Below are 25778 nucleotides of genomic sequence, written 5' to 3'. Positions count from 1 at the left end.
ATTTTATAGTCTTAGCTCTTACATTTAGATCTAAGACTCATTTCAAGTTGATTTGTGCCTTTGGTACAAGGTACAGGTTGAGGTTCATTTTTATAAATACAGATATCTAATTGTTCCAACACTATTTGTTAAAAACAGTATCCTTCCCTCATTGAATTACTCCTGCACTTTTGTAAAAAAAAAAATCAATTAACCCATTATATATATATAATAATATATACATATACATACATCCAGTCTGTTCTACTGACCAATTTATCTATCCTTATACTAATACCACACTGTCCTGATTATTGCAGCTTCAAAGGAAGTCTTGAAATCAGGTAGTATAAATCCCTCAACTTAGAATGTGTGTGTGTATGTGTGTGTGCATGCTCATTCAGTCATGTCTGACTCTTTGAGATCCCCATTGACTGTAGCCCACCAGGCTTCTCTGTCCATGTTATTTTCCAGACAGGAACTGGAACAGGTTGCTGTTTCCTACTTCAGGGGATCTTCCTGAACCAGGGATGGGATCGAACCTACACCTATTGTGGCTCCTGCGTCACAGGCAGATTCTTTCCCACTGAGCCACCTCGGAAGCCTTCAAATTAAAATACCTATTTTTAAATAATTTAATAACTGATTGATTCTGCAGGGGACAATTCACCCCCAATGGACACAACGTAAGTCCTCCAGTTGATGCCGTTGCTCACATCTCCCCATCTTTTTCCACACATACCATAAGCATCAAAGACATTCATCTACTTCCTGCTTAGATACAGCACAAAGAATTCCTACTCATTTGACCTTACCCACAACTGGCCTCACCTAGGTTGTTACCACTCATGCTCTTGTGCCACCAGCCATGATCCCCTAGACTCTTGGTCTCTACTCCTTAAATTTCTCCAGACCACATTACCAAAAGGTTGCTAACCTCTGTGTTGACCAGATGACTCCTACCACTTTGGGTGGCCCCAGAGAATGATTTCTTTGGGGTGCTGTGACCTAGTTCATTCTGAGTTTGGACATTACCCCTAAGCAACTATAACCACAAATGAATAATTGAATGAACAGATATTTCCACCTGCAAGCCAACTAAGCCTGTTGCCAAGGACCAAGAGAGCTGTTTAGGGCATGACAACAGGGGCACTGCTCACGCTGCCTGCAGCGGGATTGTGAAAGAATACAGCCCTGCCCTGATTCTGTTCCTCCCTCTCCCACCCAGACTCACACAGTAGTGACATAACATCTTCATATTAAATATTACAGAGTAAAAATATGTTCAATGTTCCCTGGCCCAAATTCATATCCTAATTTATGTTGACTTAGGTGTATTTCAGACATGTCCAAATGCAGAAGACCTCAAATAACTTGTGAAAGCTCTTTTTACATTTCTTTCCCCTAAAATGTTCAAACATATTTATGTTGTCTTTTTTTTTTTTTTTTTAACAGTGTCAGACTTTATATTTTTGGGCTCCAAAATCACTGCAGATGGTGACTGCAGCCATGAAATTAAAAGACGCTTCCTCCTTGGAAGAAAAGTTATGACCAACCTAGATAGCATATTCAAGAGCAGAGACATTACTTTGCCAACAAAGGTCCGTCTAGTCAAGGCTATGGTTTTTCCAGTGGTCATGTATGGATGTGAGAGTTGGACTGTGAAGAAAGCTGAGTGCCAAAGAATTGATGCTTTTGAACTGTGGTGTTGGAGACTCTTGAGAGCCCCTTGGACTGCAAGGAGATCCAACCAGTCCATTCTGAAGGAGATCAGCCCTGGGATTTCTTTGGAGGGAATGATGCTGAAGCTGAAACTCCAGTACTTTGGCCACCTCATGCAAAGAGTTGACTCATTGGAAAAGACTCTTATAGAACTATAATCAGCATAAAGTTATCTATTCCCTTCCTGTAATGTGTACAGCTATCTATCCAATACTTTTGAAATTTATTTTATCATGAATTTTCCCAGTTGCATCCCAAGATGAAACTCACTTATATGCTCTAGGCTCTGTTTAAAGAAAAGCAATAATAAAATGAAGGAGGGAGGGAGAGAAGAAGGGAAGAAAAACGGAACTGAGATGAAATATCCTAAAGTTATTACATAGTACTGAATTTTTCTCATCTTAGAGATACTTGAGATTTCTTTTAGCCTTATGTGTGAATTAAGATCCCCTGGAGAAGGAAATGGCTACCAATTCCAGTATTCTTATCTGGAGAATTCTATGAATAGAGGAGCCTGGGCGGGCTTCAGTCCGTGGGGTTGCAAACAGTCTGACATGACTGAATAACAGGAACTACTAAAAAGGGTATCTAGTTTCCAAACAAATCAATTGAGAGTCTACCTAGGTTTAAAAAAAAAGTTTCAAAAAATGAGAGGTTTAGAAACTGTTTCTTAGCTCTTCTTGAAGAAACTAAACTCAAAAAGCAAAACTGAAACCTCCTAGGACTTCCCTGGTGGTACAATATATAAGAATCTACCTACCAATGCAGGGGATCTGGGGTCAATCCCTGGTCTGGGAAGATTCCACATGCCGAGGGGCAACTAAGCCTGTGTGTCACAACTACCGAGCCCGTGCTCGAGAGCTCGGGAGCCACGACTGCTGAGCCTGCGTGCTGCAACTTCTGAAGCCTGTGCACCTAGAACCTGTGTTCTGTAACAAGAGAAGCCACCACAAGGAGAAGCTGGTGCAGCACAGTGAGGAGCAGACCCTGCTGACGGCAACTACAGAAAGCCTGCATGCAGCAAGGAAGACCTAGTGCAATCAAACATAAATATAAAAATGGAAAACTCCTGGATATAATGATTACAAATATGCAGGGAGACAAACAGATAGAAGCTGGTGAAGGCACGGATTACTAGTTACCTTAACTCAGAAGGACTGCTAGCCCAACCAGGGCCATGGCCCAGGAAAGCCCTGCAAGGGAGAATCACGCCAAAAAGCAACAAATGACACCTGATATCAATTACTCTCTGGACGCCTTCTCTTCATTTTAGAAAATGTCTGTTGAGTACAATTTAAAATCACTCAAGTGTCAAATCTTAGGCTGTTCCAGGTGAGTTAACTGAGACTTCTCTGAAATTCCTAGTAACTACATATTATAAAAATTGAGTCTGGGATAAGGCAAAATGGAATAGAAAAAAAAAGTGTGTGTATGTACATATATAATATATATATATACATATATAACTAAGTCACTTTTTTGTACACCAGAAACACAACATTGTAAACCAACTCTGTATCAAGTTAAAAAACTGAGTCACACTATTAAACCATACATCCCTGAGTGGCTCAGACTGTAAGGAGTCTGCTTGCAATGCCAGAAACCTGGGTTTGATCCCTGGGTCAGGAAGATCCCTAGGAGAAGGAAATGGCAACCCACTCCAATATTCTTGCCTGGAGAATCCCCATGGACACAGGAGCCTAGCAGGCTACAGTCCATGGGGTCGCAAAGAGTCAGACACCATTGAGTGAGAAGACTTTCACTTTCATTAAACCATACAGCCCCTTAATCAACTACTTTTTGTTCCCCAAATTGACATTCGGTACCTTAGAAACTTCGAAGAAAAGCTATGACAAACCTAGACAGCATATTAAAAAGCAAAAACATCACATTCCTAATAAAGGTCTATACTCAAAGCTATGGTTTTTCCAGTAGGTATGCATGGATGTGAGAGTTAGGTCATAAAGAAAGCTAAGGCTAAAGAACTGATGCTTTCAAACTGTGGTGCTGGAGAAGACTCTTGAGTGTCTGCTGGACAACAGATCAAACCAGTCAATCCAAAAGGAAATCAGCCCTGAATATTCATTAGAAGGATTGATGCTGAAGCTCCAATACTTTGGCCACCTGATGTGAAGAGCCAACTTATTGAAAAAGACCCTGATGCTGTGAAAGACTGAGGGCCTGAGGAGAAGGGGGCAATAGAGGATGAGATGGTTGGATGGCATTACCAACTCAATGGACATGAGTTTGGGCAAACTCGATGAGATAGTGAAGGACAGGAGAACTTGGTGTGCTGCAGTTCATGGAGTGGAAAAGAGTCAGACATAACTTAGCCACTGAACAATGAACAATCTTAGAAAAACTAAATTTTCACAGTCTAAAAAGGACAGAAAGGTCAGAAACCTGGTTATTATAGGAGAGTTGTGTGCTCTTAGTTTACTGGGGAAGTCAGGATGAAGAGGGACCACTCCCATGGCAGAGATGGCATGCTCCATGCCCCCCCCACCACCACCTTTCTCCCTCTGCACAGGAAGTACCAATCATGCCAGCCTCAAAAGGAGGAGATAAGGATGATACTCCAATGCTGGATCTCCTTGGACTCGGCTGGGCAGCTTGAGGAGAGCTTTACTCCCTGCTGAAGTGGTTTTATTATGCTCTTTTTCAAAGCAGGAATAGAGAGATTCAGGGAACCTGGCACTTTCCTACCTGATCATTGTTTTTTAGAAGATAAAACTTGGGCATTTAAATGGGGATTTAGAAGAGGGTTCTATGGTTATCTAGTAAAGACCACTCTTAGAGCTGGGAAAAAGGAAAAGTGATTCTAAATGACCCCAGGTTGATTTACTCTTTCTCTAGTCTCTGACTTAGTGTCACAGGGAATGCTTCATTTATTTTTTGAGGAAGACAGAATTGTCTGGATGTGATGGAAAATGTTCATTACGTAACGTGGATCGCTCTGATCTTCTGAACCACCCAAATAAGCAATTACCTTGAGGAATCCCCAAATAAAACCACAGTATGAATTCATGAATCAAGAAAGTGCAGCTAATTTGCATAATGAGGCTTTAGAGAATGAGGAAATATATATCTGATACAATTCTAAAAGTATAATCCCATCATTTACTGAGCAAAAACAGAGGAGGAGAGCGAGCGAAATGGCTTTGTATGATCTACTTTTAGCATACAGTTCAGCTACACAAAATATAGTCACAATATTTCCTATACTACTAAGACACATCAGTATAATAGAGAAGGGAAAAGAAAACAGGACTCAGATGGAAGGAAACCAGACAATAAAGCAGATGGATTGAGCTCAAGTCCACGCTAGCGCAGAATGCAATTAAACAAAGGCTAATTAAACAAAGAATATGGTTTTATTAAAATCACAATGGTTAATAGCCTAGGTAGACCCGCTAAATTCTTCACCATAAAAACTGTCCCAGGTTTACAGCCCAAATTAAAAATGTAATCTCACACTACCAGAAGTATGCCTTTAAACTGTTTCTAAGATAGCAAAGAAAATAAATGTTCCAAAAATAGTATCAAAATAAAAGGAGGTACATTAGGTTCCTTATATGCATTGCACATAAAATTTTTTTAAGTAATCAATGTCTCTACTTTTTAATTATTATTTCAATCCCAGGATTTGAAAAGCAAAGCAAAGTACTATTACAAGAGAATGGGCTAATGATAATTCAAAAATTATGGATTACTGCATTTTTTAGCTAACAGGTTAAAAGCCCAGGGATTTGATTGATGATCCTTGAAAAGAAAAAAAAAAGGAGGGGGCTTCTTGGTGGCTCAGATGGTAAAGGATCTGCCTGCAATGCAGGAGACTCGGGTTTGATCCCTGGGTCGGGAAGATCCCCTGGAGAAGGAAATGGCAACCCACTCCAGTATTTTTGCCTGGAGAATTCCATGGACAGAGGAGCCTGGCGGGCTACAGTCCATGGGCTCTCAAAGACTTGAACACGACTGAGCAACTATCACTTTCACTAGAAGAGAAAAAGACCATCTGTGATTTTCTTTGTTCACAACGTGCCTTTTCTACCACCTGTAAGTGGAATTCTAGTTTCCCCATGACCTGCTCTGTTGGGCTGAGTCTCTTTCTCCACTGAATCCTCAGGACACTGGGTCTAGACTCATTTTACAATGCATCACGGTGGTGCCCAAGCCTCATCTCCTTTCTGGACCGAGGTCCTGGAGGACAGGCTCTGAGGGTGATTCCTGCTAGATGTCCCCTGGTGCCCTGCCCTTGCTGGGAAGCCCAAGCGACCTCCTGCTGAATGAATGCAGGATTAAGTGAACGCGTATCGTCACAAATGTCTACCTGGCAGGCGCTATCCCATTTCTCTACATTGCATGAGCACTGTGTTGTTTCTTTTGGTTAACAATATAGACAAACTGAATCAAGCGATGTTTCCTGCAAAGATTTTTTTTTTTAATTTAGTATGAGCTAAAACTGTGATGAACCACTGAGACCAGAGTAGCCTCAAAATTATCCAACTGACTATACTGTGGAGCTCTGATGAATCCACAGGAGCCAACCCTTGGTAGAGGTGCACTTCCCCAGGTAGCCACAGACCTTGGAGCCTCATCTGCTGCGTGCTCAGTCATGTCTGACTCTGTGACCCCATGGACCACAGCCCACCAGGCTCCTCTGTCCGTGGGATTCTCCAGGCAAGAATACTGGAATGGGCTGCCATCTCCTTCTCCAGGGGATTTTCCCAACCCGGGGATCGAACCTGTGCCTCCTGCACTGGCAGGCGGATTCCTTACCACTGAGCCATCAGGGAAGCCCCAATCTGGAACCACTGTTAATTATTTAGATATTTGCCTCCTGTCATCCCACCAACGACCATCTTAGGGCTGAGAGTACGGCTCACCTAACCATGGTGAAATACAGGGGAGACCCTTTCTAATTGACTCTAGATGAGCCAGGCCTGACACCTGGGTCTGGGAGACTCCACTTTCATTAAGTAGATAGTACGTTCACTATAGAAAGAAGTTATGAGTGACTAAAAGGGCCAATGTGACCACCAGCTTCCACTTACAGTCATCATTCCCCCATGTATGAAGTGTAAACAGTACCTCTGATAGCTTACTCAGATCCTAAAAGAATCTTTGCCAGAGGAGGGGACGAGAGGGGGAAAGAGTACAAACGAATTCCCGGCTGTGTTCCATGTTTTTTCAATCCTCTCTGATTGCACTGAGAGTCTAGAGAAAATTAACTGGGAGAAAAGATCATGAGCATGTTAATAACTCCAGTTTATTCTGTTTAATTATTATTAGGTTGAAAAGTAGTTAAGGCCTAACCCACTCCTACACAGAGCATAAAGATCTTCCTGAGGCTCGCTGCCTTGAAGAACTGAAAGAGGCTGAGGCTCAGAGGAAGAAGGGGCAGGGAGAGAATTGCTTTAGAGACACAGAGACCAACAAGGGGTGTGCCAGCCCCCTGCTGGGTCATTAGCCTGACCCACAGCTGTTAACTCCACAGGGGGTGCTCTGCCACTATCCCCAAATCCCACCCTACTGTGGACCAATTTGATAATGAAGAAACAAAGCGCCAACAAAAGCAACTAACAGAATAGGATGGCCAAAAAAAAAAAATCATCCTGCAGCAAACAGATCTCTTCAATGGATTTGCTTTGACCCCTTCTTTTACAAGCAACCCCACTGAAAATAAGCTAGAACAAAGAAGATTCGTTATGCACAGCCATAAAGATCCAGGGCACACCACATCCATAATTCATGATGCAAAACCAGCGCCTTCAGCATCGTTTATCCTTTCAATATTTTAAAGTGGTGAAAGGTTGCTGGATATTTATAAAGTCGCTGATTCTTACAGGATCCTTCCAAATTGAGAAACAAATGGGGAACTTTATTCTTCTGCAAATGACATTACTTACAAACCTAAGACTAAAAATCTACTAGAATTCACTTGGTAGCCATCATAGGAGAGTGACTAGACAGCCCTCATAAACCAATTAAGCCAGCAGGCAGCGTACACATACCAGTTCTGTTGAAATTAATCGTCTCAAATAGCTTCTGCTTTCTCTTTTAAAAATGAACGCCCCAGCTTTCTTCTTATTACAGTTAAAATCCACCCCACCCAATACAACCAGATCAAAGAGACATGCTTTCCTCCTCATAGACTGTAAAAGTGAGGCCCAGAGAGCTACTTAGCTTGCTCAAGATCTCCCAGCCAAGCAGAGAAGCCCTCATTAACGTCCTGGCCTGTTTCCTTCATTCCCAGAGACCCGCCTGAGAGCCTGTATCACATAACACAGAGTCTGAATGATCTCCAGCGTGATCCCCTGACTCTAGTCCCGCTCCATTCAATTCCACCTTCCATGCCGCTGCCCTGAGTGGTCTTACAAAAACTAAACTGACACTTCACCTGTTTGACCCTTCAATATGTCCTTCTCATCCTAGGGGGGGAAAAATCAAATCAAAATATTTCAGCTTTCTATCAAGCTGCCAAAAATTCTGCCAAGAAGTTTAGCTAATCCGGTAGACATGCTAAAAAGTATTGACATGCCAAGTACACTGATAAGTAAAAGAGCTGACTCCTCTTCCCCATTCTGACCTGGTGGTTTGCAGAAAGTCCCCTACCATCACCTCCACTCAGCTAGAGACCTGCTCCCATCCATCCAACCCTACCCACAAGCCCCTCCCATCCTCAAGCCCCTCCTGGCCCCTGAAGTCTTTTTATCCCAGTATTTATCACAGCACTGCAACTGTCCATTTACTGCGTGCGCCACTTTCCTAAACCACCGCTTCCTCTTCACCCCGGGCTCCCCATCACCTGCCTTATCGTCATGGCAGAGTCCCCGTTAGTGCAGAGAGTCTGACACTGCAGAGTTAGACACACATCTTTCACATACGTTATTTCATTTTTCCACTCAACCAACTGCCTGTTTTTGGCAGGTGGGCCCTGCCATGTACTGGGTGCACTTGGCCACATTCTTTAGCAACTCCCTCTTTCCGACCCTTGTGCCTCGGTGTCCCTCCCTGTAAACAGGGATCACCAGTTAACATTTACTGAGCATTCACTACACGGTAGAAACTACCCTGGATCCTTGTCGTGCATGAGGTCATTTAATCCTCACAACATCTGAGGCAGCTGAGCAAATGCTTAGGAAATGTCAGAGTTATTTTTTCTCATTCACAGATGAAGAAACTGAGGTTCAGGGTGGCTTCCCCGAGGTACGGGCTTCTTTCCTCCCTAATCCACTGGCTTTAAAAGGTAAAAGACACAGGCCTCTTTTTTCTCTGATGCCGGTATAGCTTAACACAAGGAAGCTGCATGGCAATATGCATATCTAGCTGTGGCTAAAGGGACATTTTTCCAATGTCACCCTCCAGCAGAAGCTATTTAGACTCCTTGGGATAAAGATCTGTTCCGTTAGAGAAATTAGCTAAGTCGGTGGAGGAGGAAGTAGAAAGGCATTTGAAGTAGCACACACCCAGATTTCAAGCATTATCAAGTCATCAGCACGATGTGAGTGCCTGCACCCTTAGAATGCAAGAGAGCGTGTTTGCCACATGCATGTGAACAAAGCTACCGACACGCCACCAGATTCTTGAAAAGCAAATATTTGTCTACAGCCAGAGAACCAGGATTCTTTTCTAACAAAGAACAATGTACAGCATTCTAATTCCAGACTCTTCCTCCTGCTTTACAGTGGGCTCTGATTTCAATGGAGACTTCCCCCCACGAATAAATGTGTCTTGAGTCCCAGATGGCACAATGAATCAGAAGATTTATGGACTGTAAAAAGGGATGACACGAGTGGTCCAACCTTCTTGGAACACCTGGGGCTGTGTATGCAGCAGCTTTTCAGTTCCTGGAGACTGTCACCTATCTTGCCAGCTCCACAAGAGAATTTAACAGCCCTGGTAATCGACAAGACGCGACCATCCCTGCTATTTGGATGAGCTTTGAATGCTGTGCCCCATCGCACAGACAAAGCTCAGATGCTTCAACAGTTTTCAAGAAGCGGGTGAGAGGCGAACACAGACTCTGTGGGGCTACCAGAACACCTGATCCAAAAGCCCCAAAGGCAAATTCTTGAAATGACCAAACAGAACACTAGGGAATTCTCCTCCTCCCTACACCAAGGGAATAAAGATGGAAACAAGGCATGGGAGGATGCACATTACAGTATACAGTAACCAGAGGGCCAGCACGTGTGTTCTTCCTGAGAAGGAGAAAAGGCATATGTAGTGGCAGAGGCTTAATAAAAGAAATGAATTTGAAAGAACACCTGCCCCAAGCTAAAGCAGGGCACAACCAGGGCCGTGCCAGTCACTAGCCATCTGGGGGTGAGTGGTGTCAGCAGAGGGGACACACGCATCCTCCTATGGGGCCTGGCATATCATTTTTTTGTTTCTGTAACCTGGACACAAAATGGCCCAGCTCTCAGCAGACCAGTGAGCTGTTTGGGGGCATCACAGTGTTCTAGAAAATTTCATATCTCACTTTTTAGTTCTTCCCCAAGTGATTCATAAACTTCAGTCCATGGGGTTGCAAAGTGTTAAACACGACTGAACGACTGAACAAGTGATCCATAATCAAACAAGCCCCCTAAATCAAAGACACCCCAGCTATGCCATGTCGATGTGCAGCTAAGGTGAGCCAAGGTCATCCCAGTGAATACATATGCTTCAGTGAGAAAATGTGGCTTCCTTTTCCCCACCATGCTGTCTGTACTGAATCAGACATTTCCTGTAAGAGGGAGGATTTTTAAGACCAAACGCTTCAATGAACGCTGTGTACAATCTCTTTTCCCCAAGAACCTGACTGGTGATGATTTTGTTTGCTTTAAGCAAAACATACAACTAAATAGCTTTTAAACACATAAGCCACTCTACCAGAATTTAATTGTTTACTGTTTTCCCACATCAAACACATTTTAGTGGTCTGGGTTAGACCCATTCTTTATTCATGACACACACAAACAGTTTGGATAATCTCTTAAATTTTGGACCCCTACTAGTCCCAGGACAAAATATCCAGGCACATCTCTGGATAACACACCAAGCTGAGGGCAAGAAAATACAATGGTATGGAACTCTGGGGCTAGTTACAGGGCACAAGTGAAAACTGCTCCGCGGGCCTAGGTGCACTGGCCTTTAGATGGTAGTTGGGGTAGAAAAGTAGAAGCAATGTTTTGAGCCAATGAGATATGGTTTATTATCCATTATTTTTCATTAACATCCCCCATCGATGCAGCACTATTCTTGCTGCCACTGTCTTATTTTGATCAGTGGTATATTTATCTGTAGACATGCAAGATTTGTAATTATTGCAATGTCTAAACATTACATCACGTTATAATGGATGAATTAAGCTGGTAAATGTGTAATTACATTGCAAACAATGGTATTCCAATAGGCATCACAGAAGCCAATTAAAAAGATTACCCTCATTTTAAATCACAAAGTTTTTATAATTCCCCAGCCCCCAAGTCCCACCATGTGACTGAGAGATTTGTCTTTTTCTAATTGCATCTCGACAGTGTCCTGAGCACAAAGAGGGATCACCACCCCTGAAGGAAATAAAATTGAGCATTTCCCAAAATTCTGGAAAGGAAGAACTTAGTTTAAAAACTATAAAATAATCTCAAAAGAATCAAAGGTCTGTCAATATATTTTTGGAGAAGGAAATGGCAACCCACTCCAGTGTTCTTGCCTGGAGGATCCCAGGGATGGGGGAGCCTGGTGGGCTGCCGTCTATGGGGTTGTACAGAGTTGGACACGACTGAATCGACTTAGCAAACAGTACGTCCATTGCTAGAACGTTATGTATACATACACACACAAACACACATAAGCACAATAGGTTTGTAATTGCCCATATGGAAACATGTCCAAAATATATTTTAAGTGACCAAAAGCAAGGTGCAGAACAATGAATACAGTATGATCTCTTTCAGGTTAAAATATATGCAAATACATGTTTTATCTTCCTTGAAAGCAGTAACTAGAAACAGTTTAAAGATAAGAAAGGGGGCTGAGAGGGCCTTTTGCTGTTGAATATGTCATCCATCTGCAGGTATTACTTTTTTATTGGAAGTAGAGGTTATATAAGAGAATTATGGTTCACTGTGTGGTCCCTCCTATTAATTCTCTGTATTTAGAAAAATAATAATGGTATTTCACTTAATCACAAAAGTGAAAGTGAAATCGCTCAGTCGTGTCCAACTCTTTGGGAACCCATGGACTGTAGCCCACCAGGCTCCTCCAACCATGGAATTTTCCAGGCAAGAATACTGGAGTGGGTTGTCATTTCCTTCTCCAGGGGATCTTCCTGACCCAGGGATCGAACCAGGGTCTCCTGCATTGCAGGCAGATGCTTTACCATCTGAGCCACCAGGGAAGCCCTTAATCACAAAGGAAGTCATCAATTCATTGTATTAAATTAAATTTTTTAAAGATGGAAAAGGCAAACAAGCCAGAAAACAAGACCTTAAGTACAATGGGCTTTAGGGCAGGCCACCCCAAAATACCCCACAGTGACATATAATTTTGAATTAAAGTTACTTAAGAGACAGCCAATGCAAGGACACTCTGACCCTCCTTTGTCCTTCCTGAAAGTAGGATATAAATCTCCCAGGTGAAAGGTGCCCACCTGTATCAGGAGGTAGAGACATTCTGATCACCGGAGATAGGGAACTCGGGGTAAGGAAGATATATAAACAAACTCTACTTAGTTTCATCATGAATTAGTACCAAAGCCGAAGCTTGTCTTGTCAGTTCTTCACAAATTTGTTTCCTTGTCTAAAAAATATAGAAACAGCCAGCTTTGGTTACCTCTTGGATTCCATATCTATAAGATCTCTGTCCTTATGAAATTAAATTTGTTTTTTTCCTATTAATCTGCCATGTGTCAATTTAACTATTAGACCAGTCAAAGCAACCAAGATGAGTAGAGGGAAATGTTCCCCTCCCTGACAATTTGACAGACAAAAGGTTACCATCCTTCATATATAGAGTTAATACAAACTGAAATCTGTGATTATAAGAAATCACTGTGATTTTTAAAAAAAATATCAATTATCAATAAGATGATCCCAAAAGGCATGATCAGACAATCCACAGAGAAAGCAACACAATAGGCAACATTCATTTAAGAAAATAAGCATGTTCCCTAATTAAAAATCTGATATATCAGTGATATATTGCCTCCCATTCATTGTTAGTGTATTTTTAAGATGAAGCCCAATGCTGAGGAAATGCAGTGAAATCAATCTAGCATCTCATGCAGGCAGCACAGTAGTTCCCAAATGAAAAGCAACATAGCATGTATCAAACATTAGACATTCTTTGCCTTTGACTCATTGAGTTTGCTTCTACAATTACTGCCCAAATAAGAGCCTTTATAAAGAAGTACAGTCATCACAGAATTACTCATAACAACAAAACTTGAAACTACTAAAGTGTTTAATGGTTAAATAAACAAAGGTAAAAATCTCCTTGATGTACTATTATGCAAGCATTTATAATTACCATGTAGCTACTAATAATATGAAACCATACTCATGGTAGCCTAGGTTAAGAAAATTGTTATTTACACAATATGATTATCACAATTATCACTAGATATTTTAATGGGCTTCCTTGGTGGCTCAGATGGTAAAGAATCCGCCTGCAATGTGGGAGACCTGGGTTCAATCCCTGGGCTGGGAAGATCCCCTGGAGGAGAGCATGACAAATCACTCCAGTGTTCTTGCCTGGAGACTCTCCATGGACAGAGGAGCCTGGCAGGCTACAGTCCATGAGGTTGCATAGAGTCGGACACAACTGGGCGACTAAGCGCAGCACAGACATTTTAATAAACCTAAAGGGAAAAAGATGAAAATAAATAGAGCAAAATGTGTAATTATGTTAGATACCAACATGACTATATTTTTTCCTCTTCACACTTCAAGATTGTAAATATTTTAATAAGAAAAATGCATTTTGAAAAGAGCATGAATATAAATCACACTGTACTATGCTCCTATGAAAAAGAGGAGTTTTATCCATAAGCTGATCTAATTTCCAAATAGATCTTTAGGATTTCCAAGTAGATCTTTTTGGAATAATGGTAGAAACAGCAGAAGCTAATACCAATGGGATTCCTGCCACAAGTCAAGTGTCATTCAAAGCATTTGACTTGTATTAACTCAATCCGCACGGTCAGCCTGTGAGACAGAAACTATTATGACACCCAAATCACACAGCTACCAAGTGGTGGACCGAGGATTTGAACCCAGCAGAATCTCAAGAGTCCTTACAAATAACTGATATAATACATCCATTTTAAAATGCAACACAAAATTCCAAGGGTTTCAAGTCAAGATATTAAGAAAATATAAACAAAATTAAAAGTTTTTTAACATCTTGCACTTCTTAGGATTTCAATTAAAATGTAACTAAGTGTATTTTGATAAATTGAGAGGCACAGGGAGACACACTCCAATGGGGATATGAAGAAAGGTGCAAAAAAAATGCCATCACAGAGTGATAAGTGAAATCCGAACAAATGAAGGGCATAAAATATGCTACTCCATCAGTGCAAAATTATTTTTAAAGATGGTATTTTCAGTCAGTCTGCAGTGTCACAAGAAAGCCTGAAATAAAGACAGGAAACAGTCCACAATAAAATGTTAATTGTGTTACAGCCAAATTCGCCTTTATCGCAAGATCTGTTATGGTAAGATTTCAAGTCAGGAAAATCGGTGTTCTGGATACATTCCTAGGGATCACAGAGGCATGTGGCCATCTGGCTGGGGGAACATCCAACGTCTGTGTTCTCTCTGGACTCAGGCACGGAGAAAGGGGCCAGGGGCACGCCTAACTGGGGATCACACAGGACAGGTGCTCTGTCAGCCCGACAGTGACTATGAGTCTGAGCAAATCATCTGAAACTACTCTTAGGTCCTCCGAGCCATAAATCCCCTCCATGGTCTCAACAGAGCCCTGTCGGATGGACAAGGAATGAGCTAGGGCTGCCACTGCTAAGTCGCTTCAGTCGTGTCCGACTCTGTGTGACCCCATAGACGGCAGCCCACCAGGCTCCCCCGTCCCTGGGATTCTCCAGGCAAGAACACTGGAGTGGGTTGCTATTTCCTTCTCCAAGGCAATTCTCCAAAGCAACCTCACTTTCACTTTTCACTGAAAGTGAAAAGTGAAAGTGAGGTTGCTCAGTCGTGTCCGACTCTTCGTAACCCCATGGACTGCAGCCTACCAGGCTTCTCCGTCCACGGGATTTTCCAGGCAAGAGTACTGGAGTGGGTTGCCACTGCCTTCTCCACGAGCTAGGGCAGTGCTCCCGAAACTCTAGTTCCTGGGCCAGCAGTGGCCAGTGGCAAACTCTGACCAGGCCATAAATAAAACTTAACAGCAAGAAGCCTCTTCTTTATGACAACTGCTAACTGCTTTTGGGCACACACACCCGCCCCAAGGCATTGCCTGCTAATCTATCTGAATGCCCTCCACCTTTTTAAGAGCCTTTCTAATTTAAAATACCCTTTCCCACTTCTCCACGGCTGACTGGGATGGGAAATCTTGCACTGAGCTGCAGTGCAGCCCTTTTAGGAACCTCTCTGAGACCTCACCTGTCCCCAGTGCCTGACCATGACCTCTATTGACCTCTGTGCAGCAGGTCTATGCCTTATCGGACCCCAAATGTCCAACACTGAGACTGTGGCCAGCATGCAGTAACACAGAATGGACATTTAGGAAAGAAGAGGACAGAGGTGAGTCTGTGGGTCCTGGGGGGCAGTGGGTAACCCAACCTCGAGGAGCAGGGTGGGACAGTGGGTTGAAGCAGAGGTCGAGGCTGAAATCCCAGGGTGTTCTAATTCTAGGGAACCCAACCCTGTGAACCTCAATTTCTCCCCCTGAAAGTCAGGACAATGATAATACCAACCCTCTAGAGCTGCTGGAAAAATTCATTGACATCACCCATAAGAAGTACTTCGCATGGTCTCTAGAACATAAGAGGAACTCAAGAGTGTTACTGACTCTCATATTTTCTCCCAACCCTGTAGCCCCAGAGTGACTGATGTGATGATTAATATAACCACTACCTCTATGCCATGAAAAATAAGAATCCCCTGGAAACAACAAAGTGAGGAGTCAAACAACTGTACCTAAGAGAAATATTATGTTTTTATTTTATATTTTCCTTCCCCATTAGCTTTTTTAAACTTGTTCGTTTCAAAAAAAAAAAAAGGGAAGGAAAGAAAAGAAAGGGAGGCTTGTTCTGCTACCCTCAAGTTCACTGCTACTGTTAAGCCAATACTAATACAGTGTCAAGATCACATGCTTCATTTCGGAAGTGGAGAAGATCTAGGAATGTTAATTCTTTAAATTCTGTCAACATTTAATAGCCTAAGAGTAGAAAACCACCCCAACAAAGCATTCCTTAACAAAGACATCTCCAAGCAGCAGTCATATATTTATAACATGACAGTATCCAATTTAATTTAGACCGTCTTTGGAGGCGGTTCCATGCAGTCTTTGGGGTTCAGAAATCACTGCTGATGTCATTTTGTCTCAGAACAGATGCAAATCCACAAATGACTCTGAGAAATGTAAACGATTCCTGAAAAGGGGGCATTTTTCCCTCCTCAAAAAAGCTGATTCGTTTTGGAAGTTTTGAGAAATCCTCAGATACAATGCCTTTTCGTTTTTCAGCCTCCTCTCAAGATCTGTCTGAGATTTCTTGCAAACAAGTGACCTGAACTATAAACAACTGCAAAGAATGACTATGTCAAGCAAATTCAAAATTATACCCAAGTTATCCTCCATATGACATTTCCTTCTAGAAAATAAAAAGCCAGTGTTGTTTAGTCATTCCTCAAACATGCGATGAAATTTCTTTATATATGATCAGATTCCACATGTACAAAAGTCAACAATTACACCAACTGAAATCCCATCTTGATTCCTCATGACCAAGGCCAGGTATTTTTTTATTCTAAAAATCCTAATTTGGCACAAGACATCCATATACAGCAGGTACCCAACAGTGATTGATGACAGCATCCAGCTCATAAATTTATGATACACTTGTCTGTCTTTGGTAACGACCTAATTTTGAATTAATGTAATTCCCATCCCCTTAACCCTCATATACGCCTACAGCCTTGCCAATCCTGCCAGAGCCCTACTCAAAATCTATGTGGGGGAAAAGCACCGTCCAGAAGACAGTGATTACATGGTACTTATGTGTGCTTCTCTCCTGCATGTCCTTGGTGTGCCCGTCCCCCGTTAAATCACACATGCACAAAACAGACCAGAAGGTTACTCTAGCATCAACACTAAAGAAGAGGACTCTCAAGGCAGCCGTGCTAAAAGATGTCCATCAGTGTGGCATCTCAAGGCCCAGCTTAAGAATCCCTTCTCAAGTCCTGCCTTAGAAAGACAGTTGCCACAAAGAGCCTGGCAAAAGAATCCCAGACCATTCACCCCAGGAAGGAAGTTACCAACCTCATCAGCTCCTTCCTTCCAGAAACATCTGCCTTACAGTTGTGGCTGCAAGGCACTGTGAATGCACTAAATACCAGGGAACTGTTCACTCAAAAACAGTTTATCTCAAATGGTATAGGTGCTCTTATTTGCAAAACAGAAATAGAGAGACAGATGTAGAGAACAAACATATGGACACCAAGGGGAGAATGAGGGGTGGGGTGGGGTGGGGTGGCATGAATTGGGATTGATATATATATACTATCGATACTGTGCATGAAATAGATAACTAATGAGAACCTAGCACAGAGAACTCTACTCAGCTCTGTGGTGACCTAAACGAGAAAGAAATCCAAAAAAGACAGGATATATGTATATGTATATGATTTACTTTGCTGTTAGCAGAAACTAACACATTTAAGGCAACTATACGCCAATAAAAATTAATTTAAAAAATAAAATGGAATATAAGCTATTAAAAAAAATTGTTCATCTCAAGCCTCATTCTAGATGCAAATGGGCACTGTTGTTCATGGTGTCCAGATATTATTGATGTGGCCATGCTGAGACATAGGTTTTGCTGTCATCACAGTAATTTTATTGCAGAGGTGACAGGGAGACCTGTGACCTGTTTTGCTAGGCTCATGAGTGAAAGCTGGATGGAACAAAACTTTTCAGTATTAGAAAAGATGAAGGAACAATCTACCTTAGATCATTTGCCAAAATAGCAAGGTACTTCCTACAACTTCCAGGGCCCTAAAGTAAATTGCATAAAGAAACTGGACCCCAAAGATTACAGATGGAGAATTTTGCAAGCAATTCCATGTTCAAGTGGAGATCAAACAAGCCCAACTCAAAAGAAGTGTGGGTGGACTAAAAGCTTTTGTTATCTTAGCAAAAGCTCTCTTTAAAAGGGTTATCTTGAAGACGATGACCCATACATCGAGGAACCAAGGTGATGGGCAGTAGAAGGAATCATGTCAATTCTTTAAATACTTTGAATATTCTTTAAAAGTATTTAAACACTTTAAATACTTTTGCTGGGGTTACTCATGATTTTTTTTTTAAAAATAAAAACTATATTGTTTTTAAAAATGGTTAATATCATGTATGTGAATTTCACCTCAATAAGAAGAAGAAGGAAGAACAACAGGACTGGACTCAGGAAGCCAGCCCACCCAAAAAAGCAGAAAGACAGACAAGAGCAGTCTTGATACAACTTAACACAACTTCCTTTCTCCTTCTCGACCTTCTCCCACCCACCCTTGTGAGCAGATTTGCAAAAGCAAAGGAAACAGCTGGTACGGCCCGGGTGCCTAGGACTGCCAGTCCAGAGCGGGAAGTTCCTTCCTGAGGTGGTAAACCAGGCTCCAGGCTTGCAAAGCCCATGCAAACCTCTGCGCGATCTCACCAGGACCCGAGGGCCTCTCCCCTGCTCCTGTGCTCCCCGCTCCGGCTTTCTTTCTCCTTCTGTATTCTCTACTTTTTTGTAAACAGACAGCTAAAGAGAAAGAAGTTTGTGAATGGCTTTTCACTAATTTACCCTTGGAGAAACAAGCCATCATTATTTGCATCTAAGAGATTAGGTTAAGGAAGGACAAATGAGAAAATGTTTTCTTGCTTTCAGAGCCAAATATAAAAATAACTTTATAAGTTTTCTCCTCCCTTTCCACAAATAAGTCAGCCCTGCTGGCAATGGTGTCTGGGAGTCGTTACCATAGCCTGTATGTAGCATGTGGGAACCAGCGCTGCCTTTGTTACAGCCAGCAACTCTTCCATGGTCTCCTCTGAACTTAAACCAGCAAGAACGCTGGAAGGAGCTTCTGGAAATCAACAACACTCCGAAGAAGGCAAAACAGCTGGTACCCACGGCAAACCCCTTCTTTCCTGCATCACCACCATCACACCTTCATTCATTCTCCTTACCATTTATACTTTCCCACATCTACAGGACAATGTCACGGGAGGGTCAGGGGCTAGTTAGAAAGGAAGAGCTATGATACTGGAGGGAGGGAAGCACCTACTGCCTCAAAGAGAGTGACTGCAAGATCAGGTGGTAGAAACTTTCTGAGGCCAACGTCCACGCTTCTGTCACTTCCGCATCCTGATAAGCTGCCCCTTGACTGCTCTTCCACCATCTCTGTAAGGATCAGGAGGATGGACACAGAGGGCAAGGACTGATGTGCCAGAAAAATCCCAAGGGAAAACTATACATGCTTCTGAAAGTACACACTTTGAGAAAAAGAACATCACAAGCAATCTACAAAAAGCACTTGGCCGAGGAACCAATTAAGAAACACTAGAATTTCTTGAGTTTTTGAAAAATAACCAATCTGCTTTGAGTCCCTTCTACCTGCCCAGCCCCATGACAGGTACCACCTGGGGAGCAGTGTGCCATCACATGAACCATCAGGAAAGTGAGGGTATAACCACAGAACAAACTGCCATGCTGTACACAGAGAGGGCCTTGACGGCTTGACAAAACATGTCATTCACAGTCATAGAGAACGAATACATGGATCTCAAGGGGGAAAGGTGGGGAGGAAGGAACTGGGAGACTGGGATGGACATATATACACTATGATACTGTGTATAAAATAGATAACTAATGAGAACCTACACTATAGCACAGGGAACTCTACTTAATGTACCGTGGTGACCCGAATGGGAAAGAAATCCTAATGGGAGGGGATATATGTGTACGCACAGTTGATTCACTTTGTTGTACAGTAGAAATATAACATTTTAAAGCAATATACTTCAGTAAAAAGTAATTAAAAAAAAAAGACAGGTCATCATATGTATTTGGAGGATATCTGAGATGCCTGTCAATCACTCTGGGTTCCCGAGGCCATACGGTCTTGAGGCATAAGCCAGGACGGGAGGGTCAGCTTCATGAGTGCTGGAGCAGGACTGGAGAAGGCAGCCAAAATGGGGTCTCCCAGCCCTCCCCTCTAAAGTGAAGGTAGCCAGCTCGAGAGGACGGGAAACCCAACAGCAACCAGCACTGGTTTTGCAATCAGAGCAGCTGAACCAGGGGGAACAGAGGCCTGGCTGAGCCTGCCCCAGGCAGAGCCTGAAACACAAACCACCCTCCTCTCCAGCCCTGGGCTCAGGCAGGCCACGGCTGCAGCAGACAAGAGAGGGCAAGAGATGAGGCCAGCACTGGTCCCCTGCTTAAAAATAAAAAACCCTCCCTGATGGGTGGATGGTCAGATCCTTAACTAAAACTTCCATGGAGAGAAGCAAGTTAGTAGGTGAAATCAACCAGAAATGCTCACTCCAATATCAGCAACCACCCTCCCCCCACCCTCACCCTCACATTCCCTACCCCCAGTACATGGAGCAGAAGCCCCTCACTTCCTCCAGATGCTGGAAAACAACTACTTTCCCAGACAGTCTCCCGCCTGATGCTCAAAACGACCCTGTTAAATAGACCCTATACATTTTCTAGGTGTCCAGATAAAGTGAATGAGTAAGAACTAAAATAGGTAAGGTTTGGGACATGTACACACTGCTGTATTTAAAATGGATAACCAGCAAGGACCTAGCGTAGAGCACAAGGAACTCTGCTCAATGTTATGTGGCAGCCTGGTGGGGAGGGGAGTTGGGGGAGAATGGATACATGTATATGTATGGCTGAGTCCCTTTGCTGTTCACCTGAAACCATCACAACATTGTTAATTGGCTATAGCCCAATACAAAATAAGTTTAAATAAAACAGGTTGGATTTCCTGGGGAATAAGATGAACAGGTGGTAGAGGATGCACAAAACATCTGTTAACAAATTAAAAAATACTTTCTCTAGGCACTTCTAAACTGCTTGTGCAGAGATGGACTTGAGAGTTGATTCTAGAATTTGAAGGAGAGGCCTCAAATATTTAAAATAATTTGAACACTCCAATGGCCTTTCAAGTCTTTGAATTCTGTTATGCAGGGAGTTTCTTTCTTCCACTGCAAGATGAAGGTTTTGATTTTTATGTGAAACAAAGTCCAAGAGAGTTAAAGAGGACTCACCACAAAAATAAAAGCCGAGCGGCATCAATATTAATAATGCCGAACTAAAGAGATATTTAATAACCTTTGTAAAATTAAAAACAATGACTAATTCAATCCAAGCAACTAGGTCATGCTCAAATTCCGGTAAATCTAAAAGTGAGATAGAATAAGGCAAGAATTTTGCTTTGCTTCAGTGGTCAAAGTGAAGGGCCCATTCAAGGGCAAGGTCACAATGAGAACACCAGAGGGACAAGTGTGGGGTTGGGGAGGGACGCTGGGACACAGGACAAAGGGAAATGACCACAAGAGTACCACCTGGGAATCTGACAGAGCATCTGAGTATCAAAGGGAGAAAAAAACTTCTCATAAAGACCAGTCATCTAGCAGACAGCTCAGAAGTTCTTACAGAAGCCACAGAGCCTCTGGCGTGTTTCCTGCTTGGAGAAAACCAGTGAACAAGCTAACCAAAGAGATATTAGGACCTCCACAAACAGCCACAGAACAAGACAAAACTGAGGGCTTCAGAGAGGTACAGTGTGTAAGAAATTAAACAGGGACAAAGGCACTTGACTAGGGAGAGGCAGCAAGGTGCTGGGCCACCAAGTCAATCAAAGGGATCAAATGTATACACGATCATCTACCAGTTCTCTGCCTACCACTTTGGGTGGCTTTCCAATTATTCTTAAGAACAACCTTGAATAATTTGGAGAGTAGGATACTTCAGGCAAAATCATACGTGGCCCAAGTTCAACTCACCAAGATGCGTTCTTCCAATTGTAAAACACACAGCATGCTTTCAAACACTGAAATGGATAGCAAAGCACTAGAATCTCACATAGGTAAATATCCCACAAGAAGAAACTTACTCTAGGCCAAGAACATTCCACTGAGTTCCCTCGTTAAAGAGGCTGTCAGGGCTGGCAGTCAAATCAGTATCTGCAGAAGGCAGGTAAGGACTCACACTGACACGCAGGCTGCATCCTGGGCCTCCTTTCAGTTTGCAAAAGCCTCTCGTCACTCAATCATTTATTGCCAATGAAACAAACAGGTGATTTCTCTAACAACGTGATTAGATCTTTTTAACAACAACTTTCAAAAACAAGCAGCCAGGGGACTAAGGACTTTCCAGAATACTGCCATTTCTTTTGTAAATCAAAATAAGAAAAGAGAAATCTAGCATTATACTTCCCAAGGCCAACTACCCTAGCACAGCTCAGGCCAGGAAATTCAGTGTCCTATGGACAGAGGCAGAGCAAAAATGGGCTTTTCACACACAAGAAAGAAAAGGTAAGATAATAATGCAACTTTGTTTCTTCTTCATAATATCAAAGGAAACACTGATTAATTTCCTATTTAATCTTAAGATCTTGAAGTTGAAAAAACTAAAGAGCCAGTGTTTCTTTCACCATTGTATATAAAATTGTTAGTTTACAAGAGAACTTGACACTGCAATAAAATGTAAAACTAAGTAACCAACTTTTTTAACATCTCTAAAAGCCAAATGACTTCTTAAAGAGAGGAAAGGCTAAGGAGAGAGCTTCCAAAGGTTTCTGCTGAGCTACAATATATTTTAATAAACTAGGGACTTGAGCATATTCTTAAATATATGCATGCCTTCATTAACTGAACACCCAGTGTTAGAATTCTGTTCTTATATCACCTTCTAGCTTTTTATTATTTTAGCTCTTCTAAATCTTTCAGAATTGTGATAAATACTAACAGATGATGGCTATCACAGAAAACGATAAAAGAAGAAAATGCTTTACCCCCTTGTTTTCTTAATGTAATAAATGTATTATAATCATCCTTTTCCCCACTACTTTACTACAGTACTCTCTGCTATGTTTGGAAGAAATATAGTCCTAAACGAAGCAAAAAAGGTAATTTCTTTTTCTGACCATAAATAAGACAGAAAGGTTTAGTCCATATTATAAAAAAAGCTGATGATTTTTTCCTACTCAGTATTTAAGATATTCTGACAATTTTCAACCATTTAATTGCTTTTTACGTTGAATCCTTTTCCCTACAGATGGATTGTAAACCAGGTGAACCTCCTTTGAAAGACAAAAAGGCAAAACAACAATAGGAGAATGGGGGGGGGGAGTCCTTTCTGCATCTGGAGGCGAGCTTGTTTGTGGACTTAAAAAATAAAGAGCTGAGGTTAGAAAAAAAATTCAGCCTCATTGTTTACTCTTCAAAGTTCTTGGAAATCCTCTACACAGATCCTTACTTGTTCAATAATTTCTGTCTTTCCCTTTGTTGTTAATAACATCAGTTTTATTAATGTTCCATCTTTGCATTAACAACTGCCTTTACGTAGCTCTTTCAATAATCTGCTCTGTGAATATGTAACCCTTAACCTCCTTCTTCAATTTAGTGGCACAATAAAGAAGTAGTTTGCTTTCATGCATAAAAGACAATGGCAAACATAAAACTGAAGAGGCTACCAAGTCACAAAACTGATGAGACACTAGATAATACAGAGAATGGAGGCTCAACTGACTGGTAACTGGATATGGTAGCTTTTCTCAAGCTGAAGAATTACACTCAGCCTAGATCTAGGGCAACAGGGAGATGCTACCTTCGGAAATATTGGTGTCCAATTCCTTCCCGATACTATCATAAGCAGCATTCAGACTAGGACAAAGATGACTGTGGCATGCAGTCTTCCATTTCATCACCGCCCCAATGTACTCTGGGGAGGACCGAGGGGAGACACTGGCAATGATGCTATCATTGGGTTTGTCCTTAGGACACTTTGAATGTTGTTAACCAAGCCAGCACCACAAAAATCAGAGCTGTTTAGAGAAGAGTTCCAAATAAATGGACCCATTCTCAGACACTTAGTATACCAATTAACCAGGCTCACAAAATCCCCCTAGTTTTGGAATTCTTCCACTCACCTAAAACATTAGGGGAAAAAAAAAAAAAAGTCTTCTGGAAAACACTCCCCAAAGAGAGGGGAAAAAAAACACAAAACTTGTCAGTTTCTTATCCATTCCATTTCTTACAAAGCACTTCCATAAAGCTCCACTCTCTAACACTTAACCAAAACCAGGCTTCAAGATGTCGGTAAAGCACAAAATTACCAGGAAATACCCCCAAAACTCCCCTTAGAGATTTCAGTAATCTTTCATGCCCCAGAGTGTACTGGGTGAAACAGAGATCCCAGAACTGAGTCACGCCTTACAGACTGACATTTTTGTCTTTACTAATCATCATTCACCCTGATTACAAAACATTCTTCTCTGGAGTTTAAGAAAATGGTGCAATAATTTCTACATTATGGTCACAGTCTGAACGTAAACAAAAGAATATGATGACAGATATTTCAAATTTGGAGCACCTCTTGGATATGTGTCTAACAAGCATTACAGCCCATGACTCAACATCAGACACCACCCATCTGCTGTGCAACCATTTGAAATTTCCTTCCAGGAAAGGCGGACTGAACTGGGAAGACGGAAAAGGTGATCCAAAATGTTTGGACCAGAACCCACTTCAGAAGTCTTTCTTCTAGAAGAGTAGAATCCTAGGGACTGTATTTCATATTGTTCACATACTGACTGCCTCTTTCTGGTCGCCAATTCCCCTCTATTTACCTCGAAAAGCTTTGCTGGGAAGCAGGTGAGATTAAGCAAACAGTCTAACACAGGAGAAACAAACATCTTCCCCAAATGCATATTAAGACACCCCGCAGAAGAACCAGGTCCCTCTGACCTCTTACCTGGGAAAGCGTGTGGATTAGGCGACCCTCTCTTAAGGCACTTAGAACAGAGAATGTGCACGGTGTAGTGCAGTCCAGGCCATTCCTGAAGTAGGACATTCAGTTCCTCTACCAAGGGGGTTATGGCTTGCCATGCCGTCCATATGTTCGGTAAGGATGCGTGGCTGGCAATGGACAGGGTGTCCGGCTGCAGGACCCCCTTGGCAGGTCTGTAGCTCACCACCACCGGGACTTTCCCCCTGTAGGCGAAGATCTGAAGTTTGCCATCCGACCTGTGCACCACGTGGTTGTTGATCTGGACGCTGTAGCGGGCGAACAAGCCGGGTGGAAAGGTGAAGGGGAAACTGTATTCAATCTGCAGCTGCTCAGCCACAAAGGACTGCCCGGCCAGGTTGGTCCCGTTAATCCAGGCTTCCGCATGCGGCACCTCGTTCTGCACGTAGCAGGGGAACTTGTACCACGCCGTGGACCCATTCAGGGGCTTGCCCTTGGCTTTGTTGAGGCAATAACAGAGTCCCATCTTCTCCAGCAGCTCCAGCAGCAGCTGCAGGTCCTGCTGAGCTTGGACGTGAGGCTTCAGCAGCAACCGGATGACGTGGGCTGGCAGGAGCCCGTGCAGCAGAAAGCCCTCCACGTAGTGATGGAGCTGGGTGGCCCGAAGCGCGTCCTGGCTCGGGGCGGGCGGCGCCATCAGCGGGGAGCTTTCGGCCCGGCCCTCGGCCTCGGCCTCGCCGCTGGTCCCCAGGAGCAGCTTGTGCAGTAGCAAGGAAGGGTCCCTCTGGAAGAAGACGTTGAGGATGTCGATGAGGCGGGAAAGGTTGTGGAAGACGTGCTCCTTGAGGGCCGGGCTGTCCTCGAAGTACAGCAGCTTGCCGCTCTCGTGCAG

General features: G+C 42.7%; 1 protein-coding gene across 1 annotated transcript in view; it reads right to left on the bottom strand.

Moving 5' to 3' along the window:
- MFHAS1 (malignant fibrous histiocytoma amplified sequence 1) overlaps positions 1–25778 on the bottom strand; it is a 112838-nt gene that overhangs the window by 84772 nt on the left and 2288 nt on the right. Inside the window, exon 3 of the mRNA XM_010838860.1 lies at positions 24893–25778. Within this exon, the coding sequence (XP_010837162.1) occupies positions 24893–25778 (886 nt within the window). The remainder of the gene's footprint in view (positions 1–24892) is intronic.

This window comes from Bison bison, unplaced genomic scaffold (assembly GCF_000754665.1).
Source record: "Bison bison bison isolate TAMUID 2011002044 unplaced genomic scaffold, Bison_UMD1.0 scf7180017864105, whole genome shotgun sequence".
Taxonomy (NCBI): domain Eukaryota; kingdom Metazoa; phylum Chordata; class Mammalia; order Artiodactyla; family Bovidae; genus Bison; species Bison bison.
Note: the sequence above shows the minus strand (reverse complement) of the source record. Positions and strands in the feature narration are given on the sequence as shown.